At 37.8% G+C, this 27,271-nt stretch overlaps 1 protein-coding gene across 8 annotated transcripts in view; it reads left to right on the top strand.

Moving 5' to 3' along the window:
- Positions 1–27,271, top strand: part of USP28 (ubiquitin specific peptidase 28) — a 70,520-nt gene that overhangs the window by 35,176 nt on the left and 8,073 nt on the right. For 3 of the 8 annotated variants that reach the window (XM_058289395.1, XM_023591007.2, XM_071212333.1), the window contains 14 exons: positions 3,864–3,950; positions 4,653–4,790; positions 5,683–5,756; positions 6,762–6,841; positions 8,070–8,218; positions 10,040–10,167; positions 12,563–12,658; positions 17,580–17,759; positions 19,861–20,081; positions 21,017–21,087; positions 22,380–22,608; positions 25,275–25,469; positions 26,037–26,176; positions 26,327–26,512. In XM_058289395.1, coding sequence (XP_058145378.1) covers positions 3,864–3,950; positions 4,653–4,790; positions 5,683–5,756; positions 6,762–6,841; positions 8,070–8,218; positions 10,040–10,167; positions 12,563–12,658; positions 17,580–17,759; positions 19,861–20,081; positions 21,017–21,087; positions 22,380–22,608; positions 25,275–25,469; positions 26,037–26,176; positions 26,327–26,512 — 1,974 coding nt within the window. The remainder of the gene's footprint in view (positions 1–3,863; positions 3,951–4,652; positions 4,791–5,682; positions 5,757–6,761; positions 6,842–8,069; positions 8,219–10,039; positions 10,168–12,562; positions 12,659–17,579; positions 17,760–19,860; positions 20,082–21,016; positions 21,088–22,379; positions 22,609–25,274; positions 25,470–26,036; positions 26,177–26,326; positions 26,513–27,271) is intronic. The other 5 variants (XM_058289396.2, XM_023591008.2, XM_058289397.2 and 2 more) reach the window with 3 other exon arrangements.

The following is a 27,271-nucleotide window of genomic DNA, read 5'->3' as shown; positions in this document are numbered from 1 at the left end:
ATTTGGAATTTTATTTGTATTCGAGATAAAAAGTATTAGAAAGTTTGGAGCAGGAATGTGTCATGATCCTACCATTTTAAAAGGATCTTTGGCATCTGTGTTGAAAACAGAATATAGGGAGATAATGTGGAATTAGGGGTTTTAGGCATGAACTCTTTCCTGTCTAAAAACAGGGAATGAAAAAAGAACCGTTCCTGGGTCCACATCCCCCTTGATCTTTACTCTGAGAGATTTTGAAAGAGCCATCAGATAGAGGGGATCACCGAGTAAGGTTTGTCAGAAAGCCTGAGAACTGGATATGGAATGGAGCACGTGTGGAGGGAGTAGCCTTAAATAGAGGAGGAGAAGGTAGGAGGAGGAAATGATGGCTGCAAATTAAAGTTAAAATCATTTCTAATAGGGTTATATTTTTACTTTTTAAAGATTTGTTTATTTCTTTCCCCTTCCCCCCACGCCCTGGTTGTCTGTTCTCTGTGTCTTATTTGCTGCGTCGTTGTCCTTGTCCACTTCTGTTGTTGTCAGCGGCACGGGAATCTGTGTTTCTTTTTGTTGCATCATCTTCTGTATCAACTCTCTGTGTGTGCAGCGCCATTCCTGGGCAGGCTGCACTTTCTTTGGCGCTGGATGGCTCTCCTTATGGGGCATGCTCCTTGTGCGTGGGGCTCCCCTACGCAGGGGACACCCCTGCGTGGCATGGCACTCCTTGTGCGCATCAGCACTGTGCGTGGGCCAGCTCCACACGGGTCAAGGAGGCCCAGGGTTTGAACCTTGGACCTCCCATGTGGTAGACGGATGCCCTAACTGCTGGGCCAAGTCCGCTTCCCTAATAGGTTTATTTTTATTCCTCCATGAAATAAGCTGTCTCCTCCTGAGACAGATATAGATGAGAACTGACAGAGTAAGATTTTAAAGGCGTGAAAGTTTGAAGTAGTTATCCAGGACAACATACATACAACGTGCGTTTATTGGGCATCTCCCATATGTCTAGCAATCTTCTAGACCCTTGAGGTATAGAACAAAACAAAGAACCCTGTGCTGTGGAATGTAAACTCTTGGGAGACTAGACTATAACTGAACAATAAAGATGCTGATTAGTTAATTGATTAATTAACATAGCATGTCAGATTGTTATCCGACAGAAAAAAGAGCAGGGTAAAGGATATTGGAATTACTTGCCGCAGGAGCAGGTTGCAATATTAATGTGATGTTTGGTTAGCCTCAAGAAAGTGATAAGATTTGTACAAATCCCAGAAGTGCAGGCAGTGAGAGAGGGAGCCATGTGGCTCTCAGGGGAAGAGCATTCCAGGTAGAGGGTACCTTCGAGCAACATGCTGATGGTGGCAGTGGCCTTGATGTGTTCAAGGAACATCAAGGAGCTCAAATGCAAAGGAGAGTCATGGGAGACAAGGTTGGAGAGGTAACTTGTCTTTATTCTGAGTGCTTTGGGGAGTCATTGAGGCTTAGGATCAGAGGCGTGACAAACTTTGACCAATGTTCTAAAAGGCTCTCTCTGGCTACTATGAGAACAGAATGGAAGGGGACAAGGCTACATATGTAGAGATGTATAAAGGAGGCTGTTGCAGTAGACGTGTGCGAGATGATGGTGTCTTGCACCACGGTGGTAGCAGTGGGAGTAGAGAAGTGGTTGGATTCTTGACATATTTTGAAGGCAGAGCCTCCAGGATGTCCGTGTGGATTAAATGTTGACTAATCGGCATCCTAGAAGTATGGCAGGACTTGCAATAGTGGGAACTATTACCAAATGATAGTCTTCAGGGAATTGGGGCTTTAATTTGGTCCAATTAGAAAGGTAGCTAAGAAGGATCTGTGTGCAGGTGGGTTCGGGGAGAGGTTTTGTTGCAGTAATGCAGGTGAACAGGGGTGGGAGTTGGATTAGAGCAATTGAGGAGGCCCCATAGGGAGGAGGTGGTTATAAATAACACCCCAGACGGCAGAGTTCAAGGGACTTATTTGTTGAATATCAACCTTCAAGAAAGAGAAAGAATTCAAAGATTATTCAAAAGTTCTAAAACCTAGGGATTGACTGGAGGAGGAGGTTGTAATTAAGTGATACAGAGAACACAGAAGAAGCAGATGATGGAGAAAGACTCAAGTAGATAATGGGTTGAGAAATAAAATACTAGCCTGCACCTTTTTGGTTTTTAAGAATAATGTCATAATGTCCAGATTTTGGAGAAGGTAAAGAGTAAAGGGAAGGAATTGAAAATGTAAAGCCATTTTTCACTTGGTGAAGCACAAATTTTGGTAAATATTAGTGGGGTAGTCAGTGGAGTAGAGCTGGAAACTGGAAGGATTGGAGGTATGCTTGGTAGATAGGGGAGGCAAAAAGAGAATGGGCTGAGTAGAAAGCTAAGTAGATAAAACTTTAGTGATAGCCTGGCCTGGTTTAAATTCCCAGCCCCAGTATAGACTCACCTCATTAGTTTGAATCCCATCAGGGCCAGCGATAGAACAAGGGAGAGGTTAGCATGTGGGTTCTGGCCAGATAGGATCATTTTGATTCTTTTTTTTTTTTTTCATATTAGAAGGTAAACCTGGGAGTTTTTTAGATATCAATAAAGTATTTTATTTAATTCTGATTACAAAGTTTGGCCTGTTTTCTACCCAGCATTTTGCTTCAAGAGTTCTAGCTTGTGGACTTGAGGGTTTTTTATTTGAGAAGTACGTTGGGATGAAGAGCTACATTCATACAAGGGATTTTATTTTTTTAAAAGATTTATTTATTTATTTAATTCCCTTCCCTCCCTCGGTTGTCTGTTCGCTGTGTCTATTTGCTGCGTCTTGTTTCTTTGTCCGCTTCTGTTGTCGTCAGTGGCACGGGAAGTGTGGGCGGCGCCATTCCTGGGCAGGCTGGTCTTTCTTTCGCGCTGGGCGGCTCTCCTTGTGGGGCGCACTCCTTGCGCATTGGGCTCCCATACGCGGGGGACACCCCTGCGTGGCAGGGCGCTCCTTGCGCACATCAGCACTGCATATGGGCCAGCTCCACACGGGTCAAGGAGGCCCGGGGTTTGAACCGCGGACCTCCCATGTGGTAGATGGACGCCCTAACTACTGGGCCAAGTCCGTTTCCCTTTATTTTTATTAACTTAGAAAATAAAGGTAATTGTAGGGAAATGTATAATTTACAAACAATAAAAAGAATCTCTTCTTCCCAATCCTGCCAGCTAGAAATATCTGCCTTTAAAAATTTATTTAAATGTAATATTTAAGACAAAGACTATGGAAAATAGTAAATACTATTTTGTATTATTTGTTAACCTAGTTAACAAATAAATGTTGCAAATCCTGGACTTTTGAATGAAACCGTGTCCGCAGTCACATCATCCCTCCTCAACAGATAACAACCATACAGAGTATCCCTAAACAATATATAGTATTATTTTGTATATTACTAGACTTCATGTAAACAATATATTCTTCTGCATGTTTTTTTTTCAATCAAGCTATATTTCTGTGATTTATTCACATTGATATTGATACATGTGGCTCTCATGCATTTGTTTTCACTGCTGCATAGTATATTTAAATTTTTTTCAAAAAAATTTTTTTCTTCATATTATTTCAATGACTACATAATATTCTGTTGTATGAATATATTGGAGTTTTTGTTGTTTGGTTTTTTCCATCTATTTCTTTTGTTAGTCATTAGGTGATTTCTAGTTTTTTTCCTAAAAGAATTAACTTTCTTTCAGCTACCTTTCTATGCATTGCCGTGATGATTTCCTTTGAAATAATAGTAAAATTGCCAGGTTGGCAGTTATACATATGTTAAGGTGAAAGAAATGTTTTTTTTGTTGCTGCTGTTTTGAAAGAAAGGCTACAAATCCATTTCTTTCTTTCAGTCTCTCTTTCAATTGCCTGAATTTCGAAGACTTGTTCTCAGCTATAGTCTGCCACAAAACGTACTTGAAACTTGTCGAAGTCACACAGTAAGTTACTGTTAAGGATTTTCTTCACTGTTGTTTTGATCCTTTCTCTAAAGGCTTTTAAATTTTTGGCTAAAGATAGTAACTGAAATTCTTTGGCTTGTGCCAGTACTTGTTTTCATTTCTAAATGGTGTTTTCCTTCTTTCTGACAAGAAATAAGGGTTTACAAAAATATAGTTAAGATGGAATAAAATAGAAATGGCCTTAAAGAAAGTGTGGTAAGTTACCTTGACAACTTCAGCTTTTCTTTCTCTGGTTCTGGAGACTCAGAAACACCTGTTCTGTTGATGGTGCCCTTGACTGTTCAGCCCAACGGATGTGGTGGAGAGGACAGGACCTTCTTAGAAGGGACTTTAGGCTGTTCTTGTCAAAGGACATGGCCTCCTGCCAGGAACCTAGCCCTTCCCAGGATTTCACCGTGGAAGTGGATTTTTCAAAGAGGGAGGAGGGCAGCAGCACCAGAAGATGAATGTATTTGCTTTTCTGACAATATTATCCTTTTGGCTTCCACATAGGTATTCTTCAGTTTAGAGTAATGTCCTTAAGTAGACCTTTTCAGAGTCCCCATAACGTAGTTTGAGACTTGACTCTAACCCAGATCTTGGTAAATGGAGATTAGGGAGTGATCATTGACAAATTTCTCTTTATAGTTTCAATTTTCCAATAAGATGCTGTAAGAGTACACGTGACTGTGTTTTCCATAGGAAAAGAGAAATATTGTGTTTATGCAAGAGCTTCAGTATCTGTTTGCTCTGATGATGGGATCAAATCGCAAATTTGTAGACCCTTCAGCAGCCCTGGATCTCTTAAAGGGAGCCTTCCGATCATCTGAAGAACAGCAGGTACAGAAGAAGCCTTGTTCTGTTAATTTTCCCTGAAATTCTGCAGAGATTGCAGATCATGCCTTGTTAATATTTCTGTGACATTGCTTTATTTCAATTGTGTAAGCACTGAACATGACTAAGCAGCACCATGGCTTTCTGTTGCTGCCTTTTTCTAATGCCTAAGGAACAGGTGGTAGAGACAGAGGGGGAGAGTGTATGTGTGTGTGTGTGTGTGTGTGTGTATGCACGTGTGTGTGGCCAGTAGGTGCGGGGAGGGCTGGCAGTTCTAAAGGGAAGAAGAAATAGCTGTAGAAAGAATAGAATTACACAGGGTCTGTTAAAGTAGAAAGGTTGGAAAATATCCCAATATGTATCATAGCAAAGGATCACTGAGAAAAGTAAAGTCCTTTGTGACACCTTTGTTTTGGGATGGCCCGGACAGAAACCTGTCTAAATCTGAGTTTAGCAGCTTTTCTGAGCAATCTTCCTCTTCTAGAAATCAGTACCTTCATTTCCTTTCCCTACCTCCTACTACAAAATTCTCAAAGCATTTTCTTAAAAGTTTCTATTCACCATTCAGATCTCTACATTGTTCTAGAGGACTAGTCTCTTCTTTGGGCTTTTTTTAAAAAGACTTTACTAGAAGGTTTTGTTTTCCTCTGCCACCGATAGATGTGTCTGAAATTCCTAGTTTCTTCTAGACACAGCTTAATCAAATGTTACCTAACTTGCCTTCTGTTTTGTGGATAGTGCTAGGTTCCAGTATCCCTTTTATCTTCATGATATTTGGCCCTGAAAAAGAAATCCCTTCATAGCAGTAAAATCTTACCATTGGTGGGATGAGCAAATTTTCATTTCCCTAAGTGTACTGTTGGGTCTAACTCTTCTGTGATTTGTGCCTCTCTTATAGCAAGATGTGAGTGAATTCACACACAAGCTCCTGGATTGGCTAGAGGACGCATTCCAGCTAGCTGTTAATGTTAAGTGAGTGTTGAGGATTTGTTTGTGCCATCCTTCCTACTCACAGTGGTCCAGGGAGAATTTTGCCATGGGGGAAAGTTACTGCTCTTGAGGAGAAATAGCTGGCTTTTACCAAATCTTTGGAGTAACCAGTGAGCTATTCCCATTGCTTTGGTTTTCCCCTCTAATGATACAGATAATCATCTTAACCTGTAACTCTTGAACTAAAACAGCCATAACCATTATCTTTGTTAAAAATCATTGCTTGTGCTGCAGAATGTATTAGGTCAAATTAATGGCACATGTGAACCTGGTGGTATACTATGGATATATGAAATTTAATCTGAGACCACTTTTGAAGTCTACTTACAATGTGTAAAGGATAGGTTTTTGTTATTTGAGTCACTGACAGAACCGAAATTCATGGCAAAGAATACTTGTATCCCTCATCTAATATAGATGCTGAGAAATTGGTTTTCTAAATTGTTTTAACTGTAGAAGGATTGTGTATCTTAAAACAGGATTGTATATCATAAAACAGCTAAAATAGCAGCTTACATAGTTAATAATTTAAGGTGGGTTTGTAGAACAAAGTAATTTTCATTCCATTTCTGTTATGCCATTGGGAAAAATTGTATTTACTTGCAAAACTGCCACAAGTGTGTTTATTCTTAGCTTTATACTGCTTCTATACAAATATGCATCTGTCACTAGATAAAGATGTCTATATTAAATGTATGCTTACACATGAATTGTGTGTGTCCGCATGTGTGGCTCCCATATTGACTTTAAGCTCCTAAAGTCCTGGGGTCATGCCTTATTGTCTTTGTGTCTTCAGAACTTAATACAAGGCTGGACATATACTTATTCAATAAATGGTTGGACTGAACTAATCCAATATTTATTTTAGAATATATTTGGCTGTTTGGGAATTGATATAATATACTATTTTTGTTTTTGAATGATGGTTGAGTTTAGTGTAGTGAAAGTCTGATCCAAATGATACAGAATTGTCTTCTTTTTTAAAAGCAGCAATCCCAGAAACAAATCTGAAAATCCAATGGTGCAGCTATTCTATGGTACTTTCCTGACTGAAGGGGTTCGTGAAGGTAAATTCTTTGCTGTGAATGTTAGAACCTATGACTTCTGACTGCATATTTATTACTGTGTCTAGGATACAGTGATTGTTAAACTTGCCCTTTGGGCAGATAGTATAATGAAAAGGCTTTAGAGGCAGACAAACTGATCTGAATATTGGTTCTGTTGTAGTATCTGTGTAATTGTGGATAAACTAATATGAACTTTTGGAACCTCAGTCTCTTCATCTGTTAAAATGGAGAAAATCTTTATCTCATAGTTGTTATATTAAATTGTATAATATTTGCACAGCCCAAATCTACCCTTAATGTCAGATACATAGTAATGTTACTCAGTTTTCACTGTGTTGGTTTTCCCAATATGTAGCTAATCTCAAAAGATTTTATTGAGGTAGATTGCCAAAAATGTTTGTCTGCTGTAGAAGTTTGTCTAAGTTGCATGCTTGACACACATTTATTTTTTTTTAATCTTGAGAATTTTTAATACGTATAAGTAGAGCAGTATAAAAACCCTCGTGTACCCTGTAACCTCTAGCCATGGCCAATCATTCCCCATCTATTCCCTGTCTACACTTACCCGATATTCTTTTAAAAACATAACGCAATACCATTATCACTCAAAAAATATAGTATTTCTTAATATCAAAGATGTAGTCAGTGTTCATATTTCCATTTTATTTTACAAAGATTTTATAGTTTGTTTTGATAGGGATCCAAACGCAATTCCCACAATATAATTGATTGATATGTCTTCTTTTAAGTCTCTTTAAAAATTCCATAGGCTCCCTCTCCATTGTTTTTCCTGTGAAACATATTTTTTGGAGAAATTGGGTTGTTTGTTCTGTAGTGCTTCCCACAGTCTGAATTTTGCTATTTGCGTACCCGTGATACAGTTGAATGTGTTCCTCTTTATTTTTATTCTTACAAATTCGTAGTTGAATCTAGAGGTTTGACCAGATTCGGGTAAGACTTGTTGGCAAGACTAACTCATAGGTGGTGGGATGTTCTTTGAACAGGAGACCTATGTGTCTAGTTGTCTCAGTTCTGTGATAATAGTAGCTGTTGAATCAATGCCTGGATCCGGTGGTTCGTTAGAACTTGCCAAATAGGCTAAAATGCACTTCTAACCAGTTCTCAGGAAGCTACTGAATTTAAGAAGATACGTTGTGGTGCCAGAAAAGCATTTATAGATCACTGTAGTGAAGACTATTAAAAAAAAAATCTCTGTCTCTTTGCCTAGGAAAGCCCTTTTGTAACAATGAGACCTTCGGCCAGTATCCCCTTCAGGTAAACGGTTATCGCAACTTAGACGAGTGTTTGGAAGGGGCCATGGTGGAGGGTGACATTGAGCTGCTTCCTTCTGGCCAGTCAGTAAAGTATGGACAAGAAGTAAGTTGGACATTTTTATTCACTGTGCTAATGAGGAAGTAGGACTGAGCTTTTAGGCAAACTATTTTCCCATCATATATTAAATAACTTTACACTTAACAGAACTTGAATTAGTCTAAGTCTCATGGTTGATATGAGTCAGTGACTCTTAGTCCTTTGATATATAATTCTTTGCTGGTAAAAACTATAAATTTGAATTAATCATTTAAAGGTTGTATGCTGCTTCTGATGTTTTAAGTATGATCAAGTTTCTCTTTTTCTGTTGAAGCCTACCTGTACCTGAGTAGGGAGAACCCACTGCCTCCATATTTTCGGAGGGTAAAAGTACAGTGCTTAACTCCTATGGTATGCCATTTAGAATATTTTCCCTATTATAGTACTTATTGTTCTCAATTGTCAATTCTTCTGCCTTTGCTTTAATTTTTTTTTAATTTCATTTTTATTTATTTAGTTTTGTGGGTTGGAAAATAAAGGGGGAAATTAAAAGGAGAGCAAGAGCGTTTAATATGTGAAAATTCCATTTGGGTTCAGAATAGTGAGTAGCATTTGCAGTATAATTGTCAACACTGCACATTTTTGGATTATTCTCTTTTCATCATACACTTGGAGGCAAAACTGAGATATATATAAGAGTCTAACTCAGCATTATAGTAGAAAGGAAAACTTTCTTGAATTAAAATAGGGAGCTTAAAGTGAGCCTTGTGAAAGTGCATTGGCTGTAGAGCAGTGTAGAACTGGGGTAGAGCTACTGCCTCCCTAGCTTTTCAAGGAAAGAACTAATTCCTGGTGGGAGATGTCTCGGCTGTACCAACACTGCAGACCTGATTCACTCACTTATGAAAGAAGTGTTTGTTAGACCTCTGACAACCTTTACTCAGGAATGGGAACTCTTTCCAAAAAAAGGAAGATAGAAAGGTAGAAAAAACATGATGCTTGTTTAGATTTAGCCATGAGGTAATCAAACTGTTTTCTGGATATCTGGATTAACCTCATTGTGCTGACAGGGTATCTGAAGGGAACGGAGCTGTTTGCACCTTTAGAAAGGAAATATTTAAGGCTGTTTATGTGGACTTCTGGCACACAGGTGAATTGAACAGAAATGCCTTTCCTGATTTAGCTTTTTCTGATGCATGATCAGTGAGAGTTGAAGCTTTTGTAAGTCAATACTTTCTTTTCTTGGAACTCAAGAGAGCATTGTAGGTTGACTTGCCTGGGTTCCTTGAGACTTTGTAAATTCTTAGAATTCAAAGAGTTTCTCAGAAACTTGACGAATCATAATCATGAGGCTATTTCAGTTTTCTTATTTTAGACATAAAGGAGAGTCTAAATTATGGTTAATAGACTATGAATATAGTACATAATGTGATATATGTGTACATATTAGTCTTTTTACCTGATTTGTCTCTGTAGTTAAATACTGCTTAGATGATAATTTCTAGTTCTTTGGTTAGGCTAGTGGTTTCTTCAGCTGATGAATGCTGATGACTTAATGCGCTATATAGGAAGGTTCTTGGTGCAGCTCACATATTTTATTTTAAGGGTAGTTTCTTTTGAGGTTGATGGTTAGGTAAAAAGCTACTGCCTGGCTAGTAAATTTGGAGTCTTGAGGAGTGTTTAGCTATATTATCTAATAGGGCATGATTCTAAGCAGTCATTTCTTTTAGTATTTGGAATTTTAAAAAAAGCTCTAGTATGACTTTGATTTGAATATAAAGTCCATAATCTGAAAGAAGAAAATTTGATACGGGATATTTTAAATCTAGTTACTGATTTTTCCTAAAATTAATTTTTCTTTTTCTCACATTTCTATTCATGACATAGCGTTGGTTTACAAAGCTACCTCCGGTGTTGACCTTTGAACTCTCGAGATTTGAGTTCAATCAGTCCCTTGGTCAGCCAGAGAAAATTCACAATAAGCTGGAATTTCCTCAGATTATTTATATGGACAGGTGAGTTCTTTGGTTGATTGACTTCCTAATATACTGTAACGGTGGAAATGAGCTTGCACTAAAGTATAAGGTGCATAGGACTCATCTGGAGACCTTGATAATATGCATTTGAATTCACTGGATCTAGGGATCTTAGGAGTTGCAGGTCTAAGTAGCTTCCAGGTGATGCTAATAAAGTTTCCATCTCTGGACCACACTTTGAGTAGCTAGTGTTTCAAGAAGAGCCTTGCTAATTTTGAGTTGAGGGATAGAATATGGAATAGCCACAATGTATGTTTTTCTAATCTGAGTACTATTTGTATCCTAGACAGTTTATAGAATTTTAATTTTTCTTAAAGTCTTGTTTATTGAGTTAGAGTTTGCATACAAAAACATTTCACTATTTTGACTTGCATAGCTGATGAGTTTTGACAAATGTATAGTTGAGTAACTACTATCACAGTCCAGATGTAGAGTATTTCCTCCACACGAAAGGCTCCCTCATTCCCTTTTGCAGTCAGTCTCTTTTTTCCACCCCTAGGCCCTGGCAACCACTTAATTATTTTCTAACCCTATAATTTTGCCATTTCTGAAATATCACATTAATGCAATTAATATGCAGTATATATGTACCTTTTTATGACTCTTGTCTTTCACTGAGGATTTATCCATGCTGTTGCAGAGGTCAGTAGTTTGTTCCTTTTTATTGCTGAGTAGTATTTCCATTATATAGATATACCACTATCTTTTTTTTCAATCACCCGGTTGGTAGACAAAAAAATTTCCAAACTATTTTATAAAATTGCCGTACAATTTTGCATTCACACCAGCTCTGTCTGAGAACTCCATTTGCTCTAAATCCTCATCAATACTTTGCATTATAAGTCTTTTCAGTTTTAGCAATTCTAGTGAATGTATAGCTATATCTCATTTTTCTTTTAATTTGCACTTCCCTGATTATTAATGATGTTGAACATCTTTTGTGCTTTGTAGTCACTGGTATATTTTCTTTGGTGAAATGTCTGTTCAGATCTGTTGTCCACTTTTAAATTGGGTTGTTTGTCTTGATACTGAGTTTTAGAAGTTTTCATATATTTTGGTACAAGTTCTTTATCAAATACATATTTTGCAAATATTTTCTCTGTCTATGGCTTGGCTTTTCTTTTCTTTCCATTATCATTAGAAGAGCCGAAGTTTTTAGTTTGATGAAGTCTAGCATATCAGCTTCTTTTATATTTTTTGTTTTTGAGTTCTAAGAAATCTTTGCCAACCCAAGGTCACAAACGTTTTTTCCTATGTTTTCCCTCTATAAATTTTGTAGTTTTAGCTCTTGTATTTGGGTCTATGGCCCGTTCAGAGTTTATTTTTATATGTGGTATGAGACAGACTTTTTCTTTGGCGGGGGAGCAGTATGCTCATAAAGATATCCAATTGTTCTGGCACCATTTGTTGAGAAGATGCCTTTCTCTCATTGAATATCCTGGCACTTTTGTAAAACTTAATAGACATAATATTTGTACATCTATTTCTAGATTCTCTATTCTCTTCTGTTCTGTATGTCTGTTCTTGGGCCACTGTTACATTGTCTTTAATCTAGCTTTGTTGTAAATCTTGAAATGAGATAAGATGAATCCTCCAAGTTTGTTCTTTTTAAAAATGTTTTGGCTGTTTTAGGTGCTTTGCATTTATGTATTTAGAAATCAGCTTGTCAGTTTTTACAAAAATACTTTTAGGATCTTGTTTGGGATTCTGTTGACCCTGTAGGTCAATGTGGGGAAAATTGACATCTTAACAATACCAAGTCTTTCAAGCCATGAACATGGTATAGCCCCATTTATTTGAGCCTTCATTAATTTTTCTCAGCAATGTTTTTTTTAATTTTTAGCGTACTGGACTCACACAGATTGGATTAAATTTACTGCCACCACCTCGCATTCATGTTTTTGATCTTTTTATAATGGTATTCATTAAATCTCACTTTCTAATTGTGTGTTGTGAATATATAGAAATGGAATTGATGTTTTTCTTTTCATTGACCATTGGCCTTGCTAAATTCACTTTTTAGTTCTAATGGGTTTTTGTAGATTCCTTGAGATTTTCTATGGAGGTAGTCATGTCATCTGCAACTAAAGGCAGTTTTACTTCCTTTACAATTTGTGTGCCTTTTATTTATTTTTATTACCTTTTTGCACTAGCTCTAAGTTCAGTAAAATGATGAATAGAAATGGTGAGAGTGGACAGCCTTACCTTGTGGGACCACATTGTCTTTTACCATTAAGTGTGGTGGTAGATGTAGGCTTTTCACAGAGTCCCTTTATCTGGTTGAGGAAGTTTCCTTGTATTCCAAGTTTATTGAGACTTTTTGTCATTAATGTCTTTATATATTTTTTCGTTTGTGGAATTATTATTTGCTTAGGTACATGTACAGGAGCAAAGAGCTTATTAGAAGTAAAAGAGAGTGCATTCGAAAGTTGAAGGAGGAAATAAAATTTTTGCAGCAAAAACTGGAAAGGTAAGTCATTGTTACCTTCATGTTTAGAAATGTAAAAGATAATAGAATATAAAATCAGATAATTTGCTTATATTTAAAAATTAGTTCAGAATTCAGAGTTTAAGTATTAACAAGGATACCATATAAAATAGCTGAGAAAATGTTTTTGAAGTCTGATTTTATAGCTAGAAATAGTCTTCATAATCAACTAATAGGATTTAAGGGCAAACAGTTGTCCCAGGGGATTTAAGTGACCTAAAGTCACACAGTTACTTATTGGCAGTGTACTGTGGGCAGCCCAAGTTTACATTTCTTAAAGCCCTTCCAATATTTTTCACAAATTGCCACAATTCCCCAATCCCCTTGTCTTGGACAAATCTGGTTCTAAAATGCCTGGGAAAAGTAAAAAGCAATGCTCTTCAACTGAGAGTAGTGCTAACTGATTAAAAGGGCTAATATTTCTGACACATACAAAATATTTTCTCCTGTGAAGTAATTTTTCTACTCTTTTTTTTTTTAACTATTTCTGCAGAATCACATTGTGATGCCCTACAAATGTAATTTCTTTCTAATCTAGGTAGATTCTCTTATTTAGCATTAAAGAAAGAAATCCCATACACTCTCAGTCCCTTTTTTTTTTTTAATCCCCTGCCCCCTTGCTGCTTGCTTGCTGTCTGCTCTCTCTGTCCATTTGCTGCACGTTCTTCTCTGCCTGCTTGTCTCCCTTTGTTGCATCATCTTGCTGCGCCAGCTGTCTGTGGGCATAGGCCAGCTTGCCTTCACAAGGAGGCCCTGGGAAGCGAACCCAGGGCCTCCCGTATGGTAGACGGGAATCCAGGCAATTGGGCCACATCTGCTTCCCTATCAGTGGCTTTTTTTTCAAAGCCTTTTTCATAATTTTGCTGGCACCAGTGCCACCTCTCCACCCCCTCCATTGCTGTATTATTCATTTCCCAAAGAGGCAGCACCTTCCATAACAGGCCCATTGTAGGCCCTGCACCTATAGCTGTTTTCCCCTTCAGCTTCTTCTCTCTTACTCAAGAAGAACTTATCTAAGAGTATTATGACCAGTCATTCATTTGTCTTAATTAGACTCAAACTAAGGATTGATTCCTCAAATCCTGTCCTTGAAGTGATTTACAAGACTCTAAATAGAGCAATATTTCATTTTGAAAATTTTAGTTATATTTGTAGGGTTGGACCTTTTTTTTTTTGGTAGAAGTTGACAAAATGATTCTCAAATTTATTTGGAAATGCAAATATCTAGAATTGCCAAAAGATCTTGAAAGATCAAAGCTGAAGGACTTAGAGTACTTGACTTAAAGAGTTTTTGTAAAGTTATTGTAATCAAGATTTATGGAATAGGCATAAGGAAGACAATTAGATAAATATAACATGATGGAAAATCCAGATATAAAACTATGCAGTCAATTGATTTTCTTGAAAGGCATCAAAGCAATTCAGTAGGAAAACTGGCCTGGGACAACTTGACATCATATGGGAAAATATAAACTGTGATTCCTACCATACACCATGGAAAGACTAATTCAAGGTAGATTATAGACTTAAACATAAAAGTAAAGTATATAGCTTCTGAAAGATAGACAATAACTATTAAATATAAAATTGACAAATTAAACATCATCAGACTTATAGCTTCTGTTCATCAGAAGATCCTTAAAGAAAACTGATACACAGGCCAATGATTGGGAGAAGATAAAAGACAAAGTAAGATAAAGAACTCTAATAAAAATGAGGAAGTACTTCATAAAGGAAGATAAATGAATTACCCAATAAGCACATAAAAACGTGTACAACATTACTGGAAATGAGCAAAATGCATATTAAAAGCACTCCAAGATCCACTGTGCATTACTCAGTCAGTGTGCTTAAGGCTGGAAATTTTTAATCATTTCTGTAGCACCAAATGTATCTAAGGTTTTTTAGCTCAAAAATGCTCAGTTCACCAGTAACAAATGCCAATTATTCTTGTTTATTTAGATTTTAAAATAGAATGTAGAAGCATTTTATTATTTTTTTAAATAAAATGACTTTTTAAATTTTAGATAATTCTAGTTGTTTATATTTCATGTTAATGGGCACCATTAGGTAGTAGAACTGAAGTGAAGGCAGGGTGAACTAATACAGTTGCTGCATTGTATGACGTAGTTGGTTCTAGAAGTTGACTGAAGGAGCTCAAGTCAATAGAAGAATAGGAAAATGATTATGTCATCAAACTGAAGATAGTTTTCTTAGAGAAAAATTTTCCCTGAAAAGTAGTTTAAGTACCATATTAAAATGCAACAAACTTGGGGGATAATTAAAATTATAAAATGTCGACCTAAAATTGCATGACAGGGAAGCGGACTTGGCCCAGTGGAGCTGGCCCATGTGCAGTGCTGATGTGTGCAGAGTGCCCTGCACGCAGGGATGTCACCCGCGTAGGGGAGCCCCACACGCAAGGAGTGCGCATCATAAGGAGAGCCGCCCAGCGCGAAAGAAAGTGCAGCCTGCCCAGGAATGGTGCCGCACACAGGGAGAACTGACACAACAAGATGGCACAACAAAAAGAAACACAGATTCCCGTGCCGCTGACAACAACAGAAACAGACAAAGAAGACGACACAGCAAATAGACACAGAGAACAGACAACCGGGGCCAGGAGGGGGGGTGGGAAGAGGGGAAGGAAATAAATAAATAAATAAATAAATCTTTAAATAAAAAAATAAAAAATAAAATTACATGACAGATTATAAATGCTGCTATAGAAAGGGAAGTGGATACGGCTCAGGCGGCCGGGCTCCTGCCTACCACATGGTAGGTCACTGGTTTGGATCCCAGTGCCTCCTAAAGAAGACAGTGGACTGGCATGATGGGCAGGCCTGGCAAGCTGACACAAGAGACACGAGAAGAAGAACCATTATGAGAGATACAACAAAGCAGGGAGCTGAGGTTCCTGATGCCTTCCTAAAAAGAAGACAGTGAGCTGACATGACCAGCAGGTGTGGCGAGCCGACGCAACAAGATGATACAATAAGAGATGCGGGGAGGAAAAAACAATGAGAAACACAACCAAGCAAGGAGTAGAGGCGGCTCTAGGGATTCGGCGCCTCCCTCCCACATCAGAGGTCCCGGGTTCAGCTTCTAGTGCCTCCTAAAGAAACAAGGAAGATGGACATAGCAAGTGAAAAACAGCAAGAGGGTGAGGAGAAATAAATTTAAAAAGTCAGTGAAAACTACTTTAAAAAAAAAAAAATTACTGTAGAAAGAAAATGCCTCTTTTGGTCCAGGCCAGTCATATGTTAATTCAAACACTGAGTGCTAAAAAGTCATATTAATTGTGTGCTATGGGATATACAAGGGAGGTTCAGTTCTATAGAGAAGGAGTTCAGAGTGGGGAGACGGTCTCCCAGTATTGGGGATATCCAGCAATTGGGATATTGAGGAAGACTTCATAAAGAAGGCAGGTCTTGAAGGATAAGTAGAGTTTGTATAAGCTGGAATGATAGCTGAAATGAAAACAAAGAAAATACATCAAAGGAATGCAACAGTTCTCTCAAGATTTTCTCTACTTGTACATATTCGAGATCCTAAATGAAATCTATAGCTCTCTCTGGCAGGTAGATTCTCAATTCTACTGCTTCCTTTGTTGTAGACTTTGAATTGCATTATACTTAATTTCCCTCTAGTATTTTCATTGCATAATTTTTTTTTTCTGATGTAGAAACAGACTGTTTTCCTTCTCCCAGTTTTATTCTTGTTTCATTTTCCCACTGTATTCTCTCAAAGATGCAGAGTGACTGTTGCTTTGTAAAGTGGAACCCTAGAATTACAGGATTACCTGTACCAATCAGTCAATTTGATTATTGTACATTTTTAATTATCCACTACAATAAACTATAGGATTCACTAAAGTAAACCTCTTACTAACATGTGCTCATGGTGATAAAATATTGGGTATCATGAAAATAAATTGTTAATTATTTTTGTCACATACTTGAAATCCCAAAGAAATCTCCAATATTTTATGCCTGGCCTATGCTGTTGAATGAGTGAATGAACGATAGGGTACTTAGGATCCTGGGAAAGTAAGATCCCCAGATTTCTTAAACTCTGACCTTTACCAACACCTGCTTCCCGTTTTCAGTTTTCTCTTCTTTCATTTTTCTGAATTGCAAAATACATCATCCAAAGATCAGCAAAGAAAAACCCTCCTGGGTACTAGAGCACCAGCATTATTTTCAGTTTTGCGTGCTTTTAATACATTTTCCTTCAAGAAACCAGAACCTAATTTGATAAGACATCAAAAGAAAACATAGGGAAGTGGACTTGGCCCAGTGGATAGGGCGTCCGCCTACCACATGGGAGGTCCAAGATTCAAACCCCGGGCCTCCTTGACCCGTGTGGAGCTGGCCCATGCGCAGTGCTGATGCATGCAAGGAGTGCTGCCCCATGCAGGGGTGTCCCCTGTGTAGGGGAACCCCACGCGCAAGGAGTATGCCCCATAAGGAGAGCTGCCCAGCGCCCAAGGATGGCAGCGCACGCATGGAGAGCTGACACAGTAAGACGACACAATCAAAAAACACAGATTACTGGTGCTGCTGATAAGGATAGAGGCGGTCACAGAAGAAAAAACAGCGAATGGACACAGAGCAGACAACTTTTAAATAAATCTTAAAAAAAAAAGCATAACTAGCGTGATTTTGACAGAGGCCACTTGAAATGTTTTCTTTCAGGTGTAACAATTTAGATGATCAATTATTACTTTTGTAGTTTAGAGACTTTTTACCCTTTAAATTGTTTGAGTAATCTATTAAATATTGTATTGCCTTTAGGAATAAGGTTTTTCATTGACTACCCAGAGGATAACAGAAATTTTGTTAGTAGGTCTTAAAATACAAAGTAGACGAGGCCAGCAGAGTATTACTTCTTTGTCTCTTAGGTATGTGAAGTACGGCTCGGGCCCTGCTCGGTTCCCACTCCCAGACATGTTGAAGTATGTCATTGAATTTGCTAGTACAAAGCCTGCCTCAGAAAGCTCTTCATCTCAAAGTGACACACGAGTGACATTACCACTTTCTTCAGTGCATTGCCCGGTTGCTGAACTGACATCCAAGGAAAGGTAATTAAAAAAAAAATCAACAGCCAGGCTTCCATGTTAAAAAAACAAGCGAAAAACCAATCATATCTGTATGGAACATACCAAATGTTAAGAAGGATTATTTCTTATCGTGACTCTAGCAATGGAAGAAATTTTATCATTGATGTGGAGACATTTACTATGGGAATTGCTGAAGGCAGGGAGAGGGAAGAAGAGGTGTGATATGGGGGCATTTTTGGGACTTGGAGTCATCCTGAATGATATTGCAGGGACAGATGCAGGACGTTATATATCCTGCCATAACTCACTGAATGGACTGGGAGGGAGTGTAAACTACAATGTAGACTATAATCCATGCTGTGTAGCAGTGCTCCAAGATGTATTCATCAAATGCAATGGATGTGCCACACTAATGAAAGAGGTTGTGGATGTGGAAGAAGTTTAGGGGGGTAGGGAGTAGAGTATATGGGAACCTCATATTTTTTAATGTAACTTTGTGTGATCTGTGTATCTTTTAAAAAAAAAGACAATAAAAAATATTAAAAAAAAAAAAAAAGCAAAGAATCACACGCACACGCAAAAAGAAGTTAGACTGGCTGTTTAGATCACCTTAAAAAGACCTGGGTTTCTAGGCACTGGACTGGTTCCCTCTTCCAGAACAATTCCCCTTCCTCTGGCCTCTCTGCCTTATTCTGGTTTTCTGGGTACCATTCTGTTTGGGGCTCAAGTCCCCACCTTGAATCTGTCTGCTGAGTATACTCCTTAAAAGGAATAAAGAATACAGTAATTTTCTGCTCATTAAATGCTATGTATTACTTAGGTTAAAAAAAAAAAGGATTATTTCTAAGGAATGGCATGAGTCTTAGGGGTGGAGTAGGGGGTTCTTTCACTTTTTCTACTCTACCTACATGTTTGGATTTTAAAAAAAAATAGAATGTCTTCATGTTTCATTGTGAAACAAATGATTTTAACCTTTTAAAACTCGTTGAGCAGGGTATTTAATCACATAAAATAATACTTTTAAAGTTATGTGTTATGTGTGATTGTGTGATTTCTACTGTGGTTGAGGTATCTACTCTTGCATATATGGGGCTTATTTTTCCATATACATCTTTCCCTGGGAAAAGAGGTTTCCTCCATTATTTTGTATAAGGGTGGGGAGGGAGGAGAGTGGGGGAGGAGAAAGGGAGGGTTTCTCTTAATTCAAAGCTAAGGGAAATTTATGTTCTTCAGTTTTATGTGTAACAGAGACCTAAATATGATTAGAAGCTTATTTTATATTCCTATTGGTTCATCTTTGTGCATTTTGTACTCTGGACAGTCGTTAATTAGGTAAACTAACATTTAGTGAATAGCTGCTTTATGTGCTTTCTCCTCATTATGTTTGCAGTGATGATGTAAAGAAGTTGATATTTATATCAGATTACTTGCCTGAGGCTCATAGTTTTTCCCTGGGTTTTGAGCCAGTGATTGAGAGCTGGGATTGGCTGGCTCATGCTGCCTGTACTCTTTCAAGGTGTCACCTAGTTTGTATTCCTATGAGTTGGGTGTTCAGCCGATACTTCACTGTTCTTGCTTCTGTATATTTCGTTTCTGGATGGATAGTCTCACTTTAGTCAGTTGCATCTTAAAGGCTCTGTAGTTGATGACTTGGTTGTTCCGGTTCCAGCCTTCCCTTTTCCGTTATTCTTCTTGTACCTTCTTCATGAGAAGGCATTATAATAAGTGGCTAAAGAATTTGAACCATGGAGTCAGGCAGATCTGGGCTTAAATCCTTCTCTGTCACGTCATCTAGGCGAACTTGGGTAAGTGGCTTAATTTCTCTAAACCTTAGGTTGTAGGTGGTAAAATGGGAATAATAATAGTACCTGCCTCCTAAATAAGTCTTGTTAAATGAGATGGCGTATATAAAGAAAAACTGTGGCTCAATTCCTAAACAAGTCTTGTTAAATGAGATGGCATATATAAAGAAAAGCTGTGGCTCAATACCTTTAAAAAGTTAATGCTCACTGAATAATAGCTGTGCATTTTCACATAGCAGCTAGCTTTCCAAAATACATTAATTTAGGCCAAGGCTTCTCTTGGAAATTATCACGTAAGCATGATTTTTGTCTTCTTTCAGTGCCAGTACAGAAAGCTCTTCTCAGGATGCTGAAAGTACCTTTTCTTCTCCGGAAGATTCTCCACATAAGTCTAAGATCGTGAACAAGCCACTTAAATCTTACCGGTCTTCCATGGAAATGCCTACGCACCCAGCTCCTCGAACAGTCACAGATGAGGAGATAAATTTCGTTAAGACCTGTCTTCAGAGGTGGAGGAGTGAGATTGAACAAGATATACAAGGTTGACTCTTTTAAAACTTGTCAAGAAGTTATTCTTAAAAAAAAAAAAAAGAGGTTATTCTTTGCCTGTTTTGTTTGTAAGAATATTTGGTGGTTAAGAACTTCGAACATACCTCCTCCATTGCCTTGAATACTCTTCAATTTTCGCATGGTGCTTGTGGCCTCTTTTGTACTTTTAGTTCCCTGTAACACTGGCTCACACCACCGTTCTAGAGCTGTGAAGAGATTTCTTGGCTTTCCTGGGAAGCTTAGGCTCTCATCACCTTCGGCTGGGATCTTTCTGCATCTGCTGATTTTTGTTTCTGCAATTGTTTACTTCAATCCTGAATTCAGTTGGCTGAAACTTAGAATTTAGCTTTCCTAGACTTCTACTTTTAAATGTTTTTTTTGTATGAAACATGCTTTATTGAAAGTTAATGATGCAAAGTATGTTTGAGCAAGGCACACAATATAAAACAAATTATTATTATGAATGAATAATTCTTCCATGTTGCTTTGACTATCCCTTCTCCCCTTCCTTTTTCCCTTTATCTAGGAAGTAAAAAATGAATAAAAGTCCAGATTCCTCCAAGTTTTATTCAGAGAATTTTAACCCTTCTCCTTGTTCCACCTTCTTTTAGACCTTGTCTTTGGGACATAACATTTTACATTCAATTGACCCTTTGAGGTGTCTTCCTAAATAGAGTCATTTTCCTCTTCAAGAAATTTTGGTGCCTGTTATAAAAGATAATTTTTAAAACTTCGATGTAATTATAATGAACTAAAAGCCCTCATAAGAACCTAAAGCACTAGCTACTTTAAAACTATATAAAATCCTCGCTGGTTCAAATAGTGAAGCTGACATCATCTAACCCTGGGTACAGTTTGCGTAATTGAAGCAGCCTGTGTGACACGGAGTGAGACAATTTTAACTTTAAGTTTTCTTTTTTTAAACAGATTTAAAGAATTGTATTGCAAGCACTACCCAGACTATTGAGCAGATGTACTGTGATCCTCTCCTTCTTCAGGTAGAATGAAAATTGATGGGAAAGTAGTCGAGACATATTCATATGCTAATGGCGGATACAAAAGGAAAATTTGATAGTATTTCTTTGAAACTGAATGGTAATCTCCCTGAGATATAAGAATAAACTTCAGCCAGAAGTTTCTCTGTTTCTTTTTTTCAAGCCCAATAAAGCAATATCAACAATAGAGCTTAGAACATACTGGTTTTGATTCTGCCTTGTGTTTTTTTATATACAGTAGAAAGGTTTACTGTCAAATATTAATAAAAGTGTCTTGCAAGATGTTAATTCAAGTGGTGGCAATGGGCAAAACCTGAACTAGGGATGGGTTGGCCATCCTTTCCAGAGTACCATGATCTTTCATTTAGCAGCATGTGCTCGAGCTTCATTTCTGTAACTTAGAATGTCAGAAGGGAAGTGGACAGGGCAGAAATTTTTCTTACCTTCTTAGATTTTTGTTTAGAATAGCATTCTGGGCACAGAGGGCAAAAGAGTCCTAGTCAGGGGCCTGACTTAGCAGTGGCTTCTTCATTGATGGACAAAATGGTAGTAGGGGTAGAGTTTGTTTCTAAAATGACGTTGAGGCATCATTTTGTTCACCACCAGTAAAACATGTTAAGGTACTAATCAAGTGTCAGTTTAATTTGGTTCTGTGACTTGTTTTCCTGTCTTTCACTTAAGCATTGCTCTATTTTCTCCATATTGAAAAAAATACATGCTTTTTAAATTTTAAAACAAGTGTATAGTCAAAAGGGTCTTCAGCCCAGATAGGTGGGTAAGCACTCACAGGAAGAAATATAAGGAAGTGCATGTGACCCATTTGTAATGAAATATGCTAACTTAAATATTTATACCAAGTAAATAAGACATAGAATAAGATAGCTGCTAAACTTGTTATAGGTCCCAAACATGGTAAACATTTTCTCAAAGTGAGTGATCAGAGTGATTCTGTGTTTGAGATAAACTGAGCTTGGAATTAGGGAAGAAAGAGATTTAGGTTATCTTTGGTTTTATTATAACATAGGAGTTTAGAGTTAGAAAGTCCTCAGTGAGGTCATCCAATTCATTTTAATATTTGAGAACCGAGACATAAGTGGTAGATTCCAATAGCCTTGATTGCTATATTTTTGCTAGTTTATCTGGAATCAACAAGGAGTTTTGATGTAAAATCCATGTGAAACACACATAATAGTCAGTTTTCCTATGTATCATAATTGGGAATGATTTTGAATTTTAATATTCTAAATTGTTAGGTGTTTTGCTTAGCCTGATTCAGGAATATTTCTGACTTGCAGGTGCCTTATCGCTTGCATGCAGTTCTTGTTCACGAAGGACAAGCAAATGCTGGACACTACTGGGCCTATATCTTTAATCAACCCCGACAGATCTGGCTCAAGTACAATGACATCTCTGTTACCGAATCTTCCTGGGAAGAGCTTGAAAGAGATTCCTATGGGGGCCTGAGAAATGTTAGTGCTTACTGTCTGATGTACATCAATGACAAGTTACCCCACTTTAATGCAGGTAAAACTATATTAGCAGGGAGGGGGGATGGTTATATATATCTATATCTATATCTATATCTATATATATATATATATATTTTTATCTATCTTAGCAGAACCCAGAGATGTGGGGAAATCTATACTGCCTAGGAAAGGGAACAGTCTAGTAGTTTCTAAAAAATTTAAACTACACTTCATTATTATTATTAAAGTAAAAAGCCTTTAAAAATACAAACAGTATGAAAGGGAATAGGGAGTTATTTTTACATTCCATTCTGCCCCTAATTTTTTCATTAATCTGTATTTTCATAAATAGAACTGACTCATTCCTTTTACCTTAATAATAATTTCATTGCTTGGATGTACTGTAATTTATTTAACCAGCCTCCTATTGATAAACATTTGAGTGATCTCTACTTTTTTGCTTTTTCTATGATATCCTTCTTCATACATTTTCGTACCCTTTGGAGAAGAGTTAAATTTTAAAAGCAATTTCCTCAACAGTTTCATACACCTCATAATGCCAGCTACTAATGCCGAGAGCTATAATAATCGCCATTTGTACTGGTACTTTACTCCCCTTCCTGCCCCCGAGGAGGATTGTATCTCTAAACTGTGATGGGAACAACCATGAGAAATTCCCTGGTGTCCCAGTAAAACAGAACAACGAAGACATAAATTTAAATTTGGTACTCCAAAGTTCTCAGAAACAGTAGAGAAAGGGTTTTTGATAGTAAAGATACACTTGGGCAGTATTTATTATTACTGTTTTTTAATTTTAAATTTTTAAATTTTTATTTTTAGAGCTATCAGGGCTGGGGATTGAGCCCGGGACCTCATACATGGCAAACCAGCACTCAACCATTGAGCTACGCTGGCTCCCTGGTACATTACTCTTCACAGCATGCTTTCAATCTTTATTTCTCTAATAACTGGTAACTCCAGAAAGGAGGTTAGGCAGGGCAGAAACTCTTATTCATATTTTCTAGCTGGGTAGCAGGCTTCCGGAGGGTCTCCACTTGTCCAGAATCATACAGCTAGTAAATAAACGATAGGCCCAATAATCAGATTCACTTCTGACTTCAAATTCTGTGTTGTTTTGAGTTTACATTGTTCTCTCTTTTCCTTTCATGTCTTCTGTGTGGGTGTTATGACCAGCATTTCACTGTTAAGATCATAGAAGCCTATTTGAATTTTACTGTTACAAAAGTTAAAAAAATAATCACGTATTACTCACCTACATAAGGCATTTTGTCCAGTCAGCACATTGTCTTTCTGATTAGCTAGTGTGGTTGGATGTAGAGGTGTAGAAAATGACCTCTATAAATAAATGAATGAGTGAGTGAATGAATGTAACTGACCCTCAATATTATATATTTGCAGTGTGAAGGCTTGAGCAGCTGCTTGTGGGGGTGATTGTCCCAATGACTGTACTTATCTTTGGTAGGAGAGGAGTCTTGTTCTCACATGCATAGTTCATTTTTATATTATAGAAACAAACAAGTGGAAACTATTATTTGTTTAGTGAAAAAACTAGTTAATGGCAGCCAGTAAGTGGATATATTTTTCTGCTATAGGTTTTTGTTTTGGTCAGATGGTTAGAAATGAAATTTAATCTGCCCTTGACAACCTTGCCATTTTCCATCACATTCTGTTAAATTGCTTTCTGATAGCACTCAATTTTGTGAAACTTGAGGCAGTATAAATGTCTTGGAATTCATCTCTCACCCTCCTGAGATGGACATTTCATCAATAATAAATGTAGTAGTTAAAAAGATAAAACTATTTAGCTTAAAATTTCCATTGTATCTGATGATTTTGTTTGCTCCATCTTGCTACTTGGCCAGTGATTCGCTCTTATTCCAAATCTTTACTGTCTTTCATTCTTTCACTCGTTCAATAGATACTTAATGAGTGCTTACCTACTAGCATACAGGGCACTGTGTATGCTGTGTCTATTAGTATTATGTTAATATTTCTGATGGATTGTGCGTATATGGGTACATTTTCCATTAGGAAGAAGAAAATAGGCAAAGTGTCTGTCTTCCTTTCTAGAAAGAATGTTTTGGTTTCCTGTGAGCTTTTTCTGCATGGTCCTTTTTTTTTTTTTTTTTAACATACCCATGTTCACTCGAATCCTCTTAATTTCTTCTCTGGCTATGCAATAGTCTAAGTAGTTTATTTATTTCTCACTCATTATACAATCCAGGCTCTTAAAGTGCAAATCTGAATCCTGTCTCTCCCACACTAAATACCCCTCATTATCTTCCCTTCACCATGAGGTCAAAGTCTAAACCCACCCATGCCACATGTGCTCTGACTTAAGCCTCCCTCAATCTGTGGAAACCTCTATACTTGCTGAGTCCCTCATGTGGAAGACCTTTCCCCTTCCCCTTCCCTTCATCTGGTCCTTTTCAATTCACTTTTGTCATCTTCATTCTAAGATTACGTCCTCTCTTCTACCTCCAGTCCAGGCCATCTAATTGCCCAACTCTGGAAAGCATCCTTCTCCTTGGCTCCAGGAAGTGCCACTCACAGGGAATTTGTGATGGGAACTCCAGAGCTGTACAGGGACTCGCCCATGCCCTCCATCGTGGTGCAGACGCACTGCACCCATGGGCTCCAGGCACAGGCATCTCTCCTATGACGGTACTCCATTTTAACTCCATCTTTGTTCCTCCTTAGAGGCAGCCCCAAATGAATCAGATCAGATGCTAGGAGAACTGGATGCTCTATCCGTTGAACTTAAGCATTACATTCAGGAAGATAACTGGAGGTTTGAGCAGGAAATAGAGGAATGGGAAGAAGAGCAGTCTTGCAAAATCCCTCAGATGGAATCCTCCACCAGTTCTTCATCACAGGATTTCTCTCCATCACAAGGTATCTGAGAAGGGCATTTACGCTCTGCTTGCTTAGCCAGCCCTTTACATGCCATCCAACCAAATGATGGCATAGTCTTCATAATATATTTCAAATATAATTGGTATTATATAACCTGATGAAATAACTTGTGGTTGTAGAATTTCTGATGAGCAGAATTAATATCAGAAAGACTAGCTGACTGTACTTCCTCTGTGTATGTAGTTTTTCTCAAAATGCAGGTAGTAGGAGAAGCTCTGATAAGATTAATAGATATACTTTATGAAAATTGTTCTCCAGAGGTGATCTTCGTAAGATAGGCTTGTTTGTAGGAAGCCTACTTGTCATACAGAAATATGACAAAGTTGGGGGCACAATTAAATTTTACAGAATCCTCAGTGGGGTCTTGCTAAAGTAGCCATTTATTTTAGTCACTAGTTTCTAGGGACATTTGCATAGATTTTTATAAAGAAATTTAGTGAATGTTGTTTGTTAAACTGTGTAGCCATCCTAGTTGTTTTTTATCAGTGTTCTAGACTTTATTTATCATCAATCAGCTGCTAATACCTTTGTGCAATTCTTTATCAGAGCCTTCAGTGTCCTCATCTCATGGGGTTCGCTGTTTGTCATCTGAGCATGCTGTGATTGTCAAGGAACAGACTGCCCAGGCGATTGCAAACACAGCACGTGCTTATGAGAAGAGTGGAGTGGAAGCAGCCCTGAGTGAGGTGAGAAGGACTTGGAAGCCCAAATTCAATAGGCTCAGGCTTTCAGCAATAATTGCCACCATTTTTCTCACATTTCTCTGCTACATTTAACCAACCCCTCTTGATTTCTCCTGTTTTTTCTTACTCTTTCTCTCCATTCTGATGCCACAGCTTAAGGAAGCTGAGCCCAAGAAGCCCCTGCCCCAGGAAACAAACCTTGCCGAGCAGTCAGAACAGCCCCAAAAGGCTATTGATGCAGAGACTGCTGCCCAGCCTAATTCTGAGGTCTCTGAAGTCGAGATTCCCAGTGTGGGAAGGATTCTGGTTAGATCTGATGCAGATGGATATGATGAGGAGGTACAGAGATGAGTGCAGGATTTAGCTGTTTGTTGTCTTCTCTTTCCTTTGCATGCAACTATACTCTAAAGATGTTTGCCAAAGAGCTTATATTTTCTCACTGAAACAAATAATGAAAAAGAAGGCCAGTCTTGTTTTGACCTTATTACCATTTTTTAAAAGATGCCCTTGCTCCCATTATACATCTACCCAAAAAATAATCTGAAGAGGGCCACCATAGTCTAGATGGCTCAGAAAGGTACAATTTAGTTCCTTTTTCTTTTTGTATTATGAGCAAGAAATTGCCTTCTAAATCTAAGGTAGGAATCTGTTTTCTGAGATATTTAGTCCATTGTTTTTCCTCCAAATATAATGTTTTTTTTTCTGTCATACAATGAGCAAAACAAATGTGAACTGAAGTTGCTTTTAATTCAAAAGCTTTAGGAAACTTTAGAACCCAAAGAATTCATTGTCTATCCATTACCCATCCCACCTTCTTTTTTTTTTACTTTAAACTTTTTATTTTGAAATAATTTCAAACTTAGGGGACAGTTGTAAAAGTAATACAAACCCCAGACAGAGAACTCTGAATCCTCCCACACCCCATATTCAGATCCACCAGTTTTAATTAACTTTTTGTCCCATTTGCCATATTGTTTTTTCTCATTCTTTCTCTCTCCCTCACTTCTTCCCTCCCTCACTTCTTCCCTCCCTCCCTCTCTTCCTTCCTTCTTTCCTTCCCTATTCTGAACATTTGAGAGTAGTTTGCACATATCATGC

The sequence above is a fragment of the Dasypus novemcinctus genome, chromosome 27, assembly GCF_030445035.2.
Source record: "Dasypus novemcinctus isolate mDasNov1 chromosome 27, mDasNov1.1.hap2, whole genome shotgun sequence".
NCBI lineage: Eukaryota > Metazoa > Chordata > Mammalia > Cingulata > Dasypodidae > Dasypus > Dasypus novemcinctus.
The sequence above is the reverse complement of the archived record's forward strand: the minus strand, read 5'-3'. Positions and strand labels throughout refer to the sequence as shown.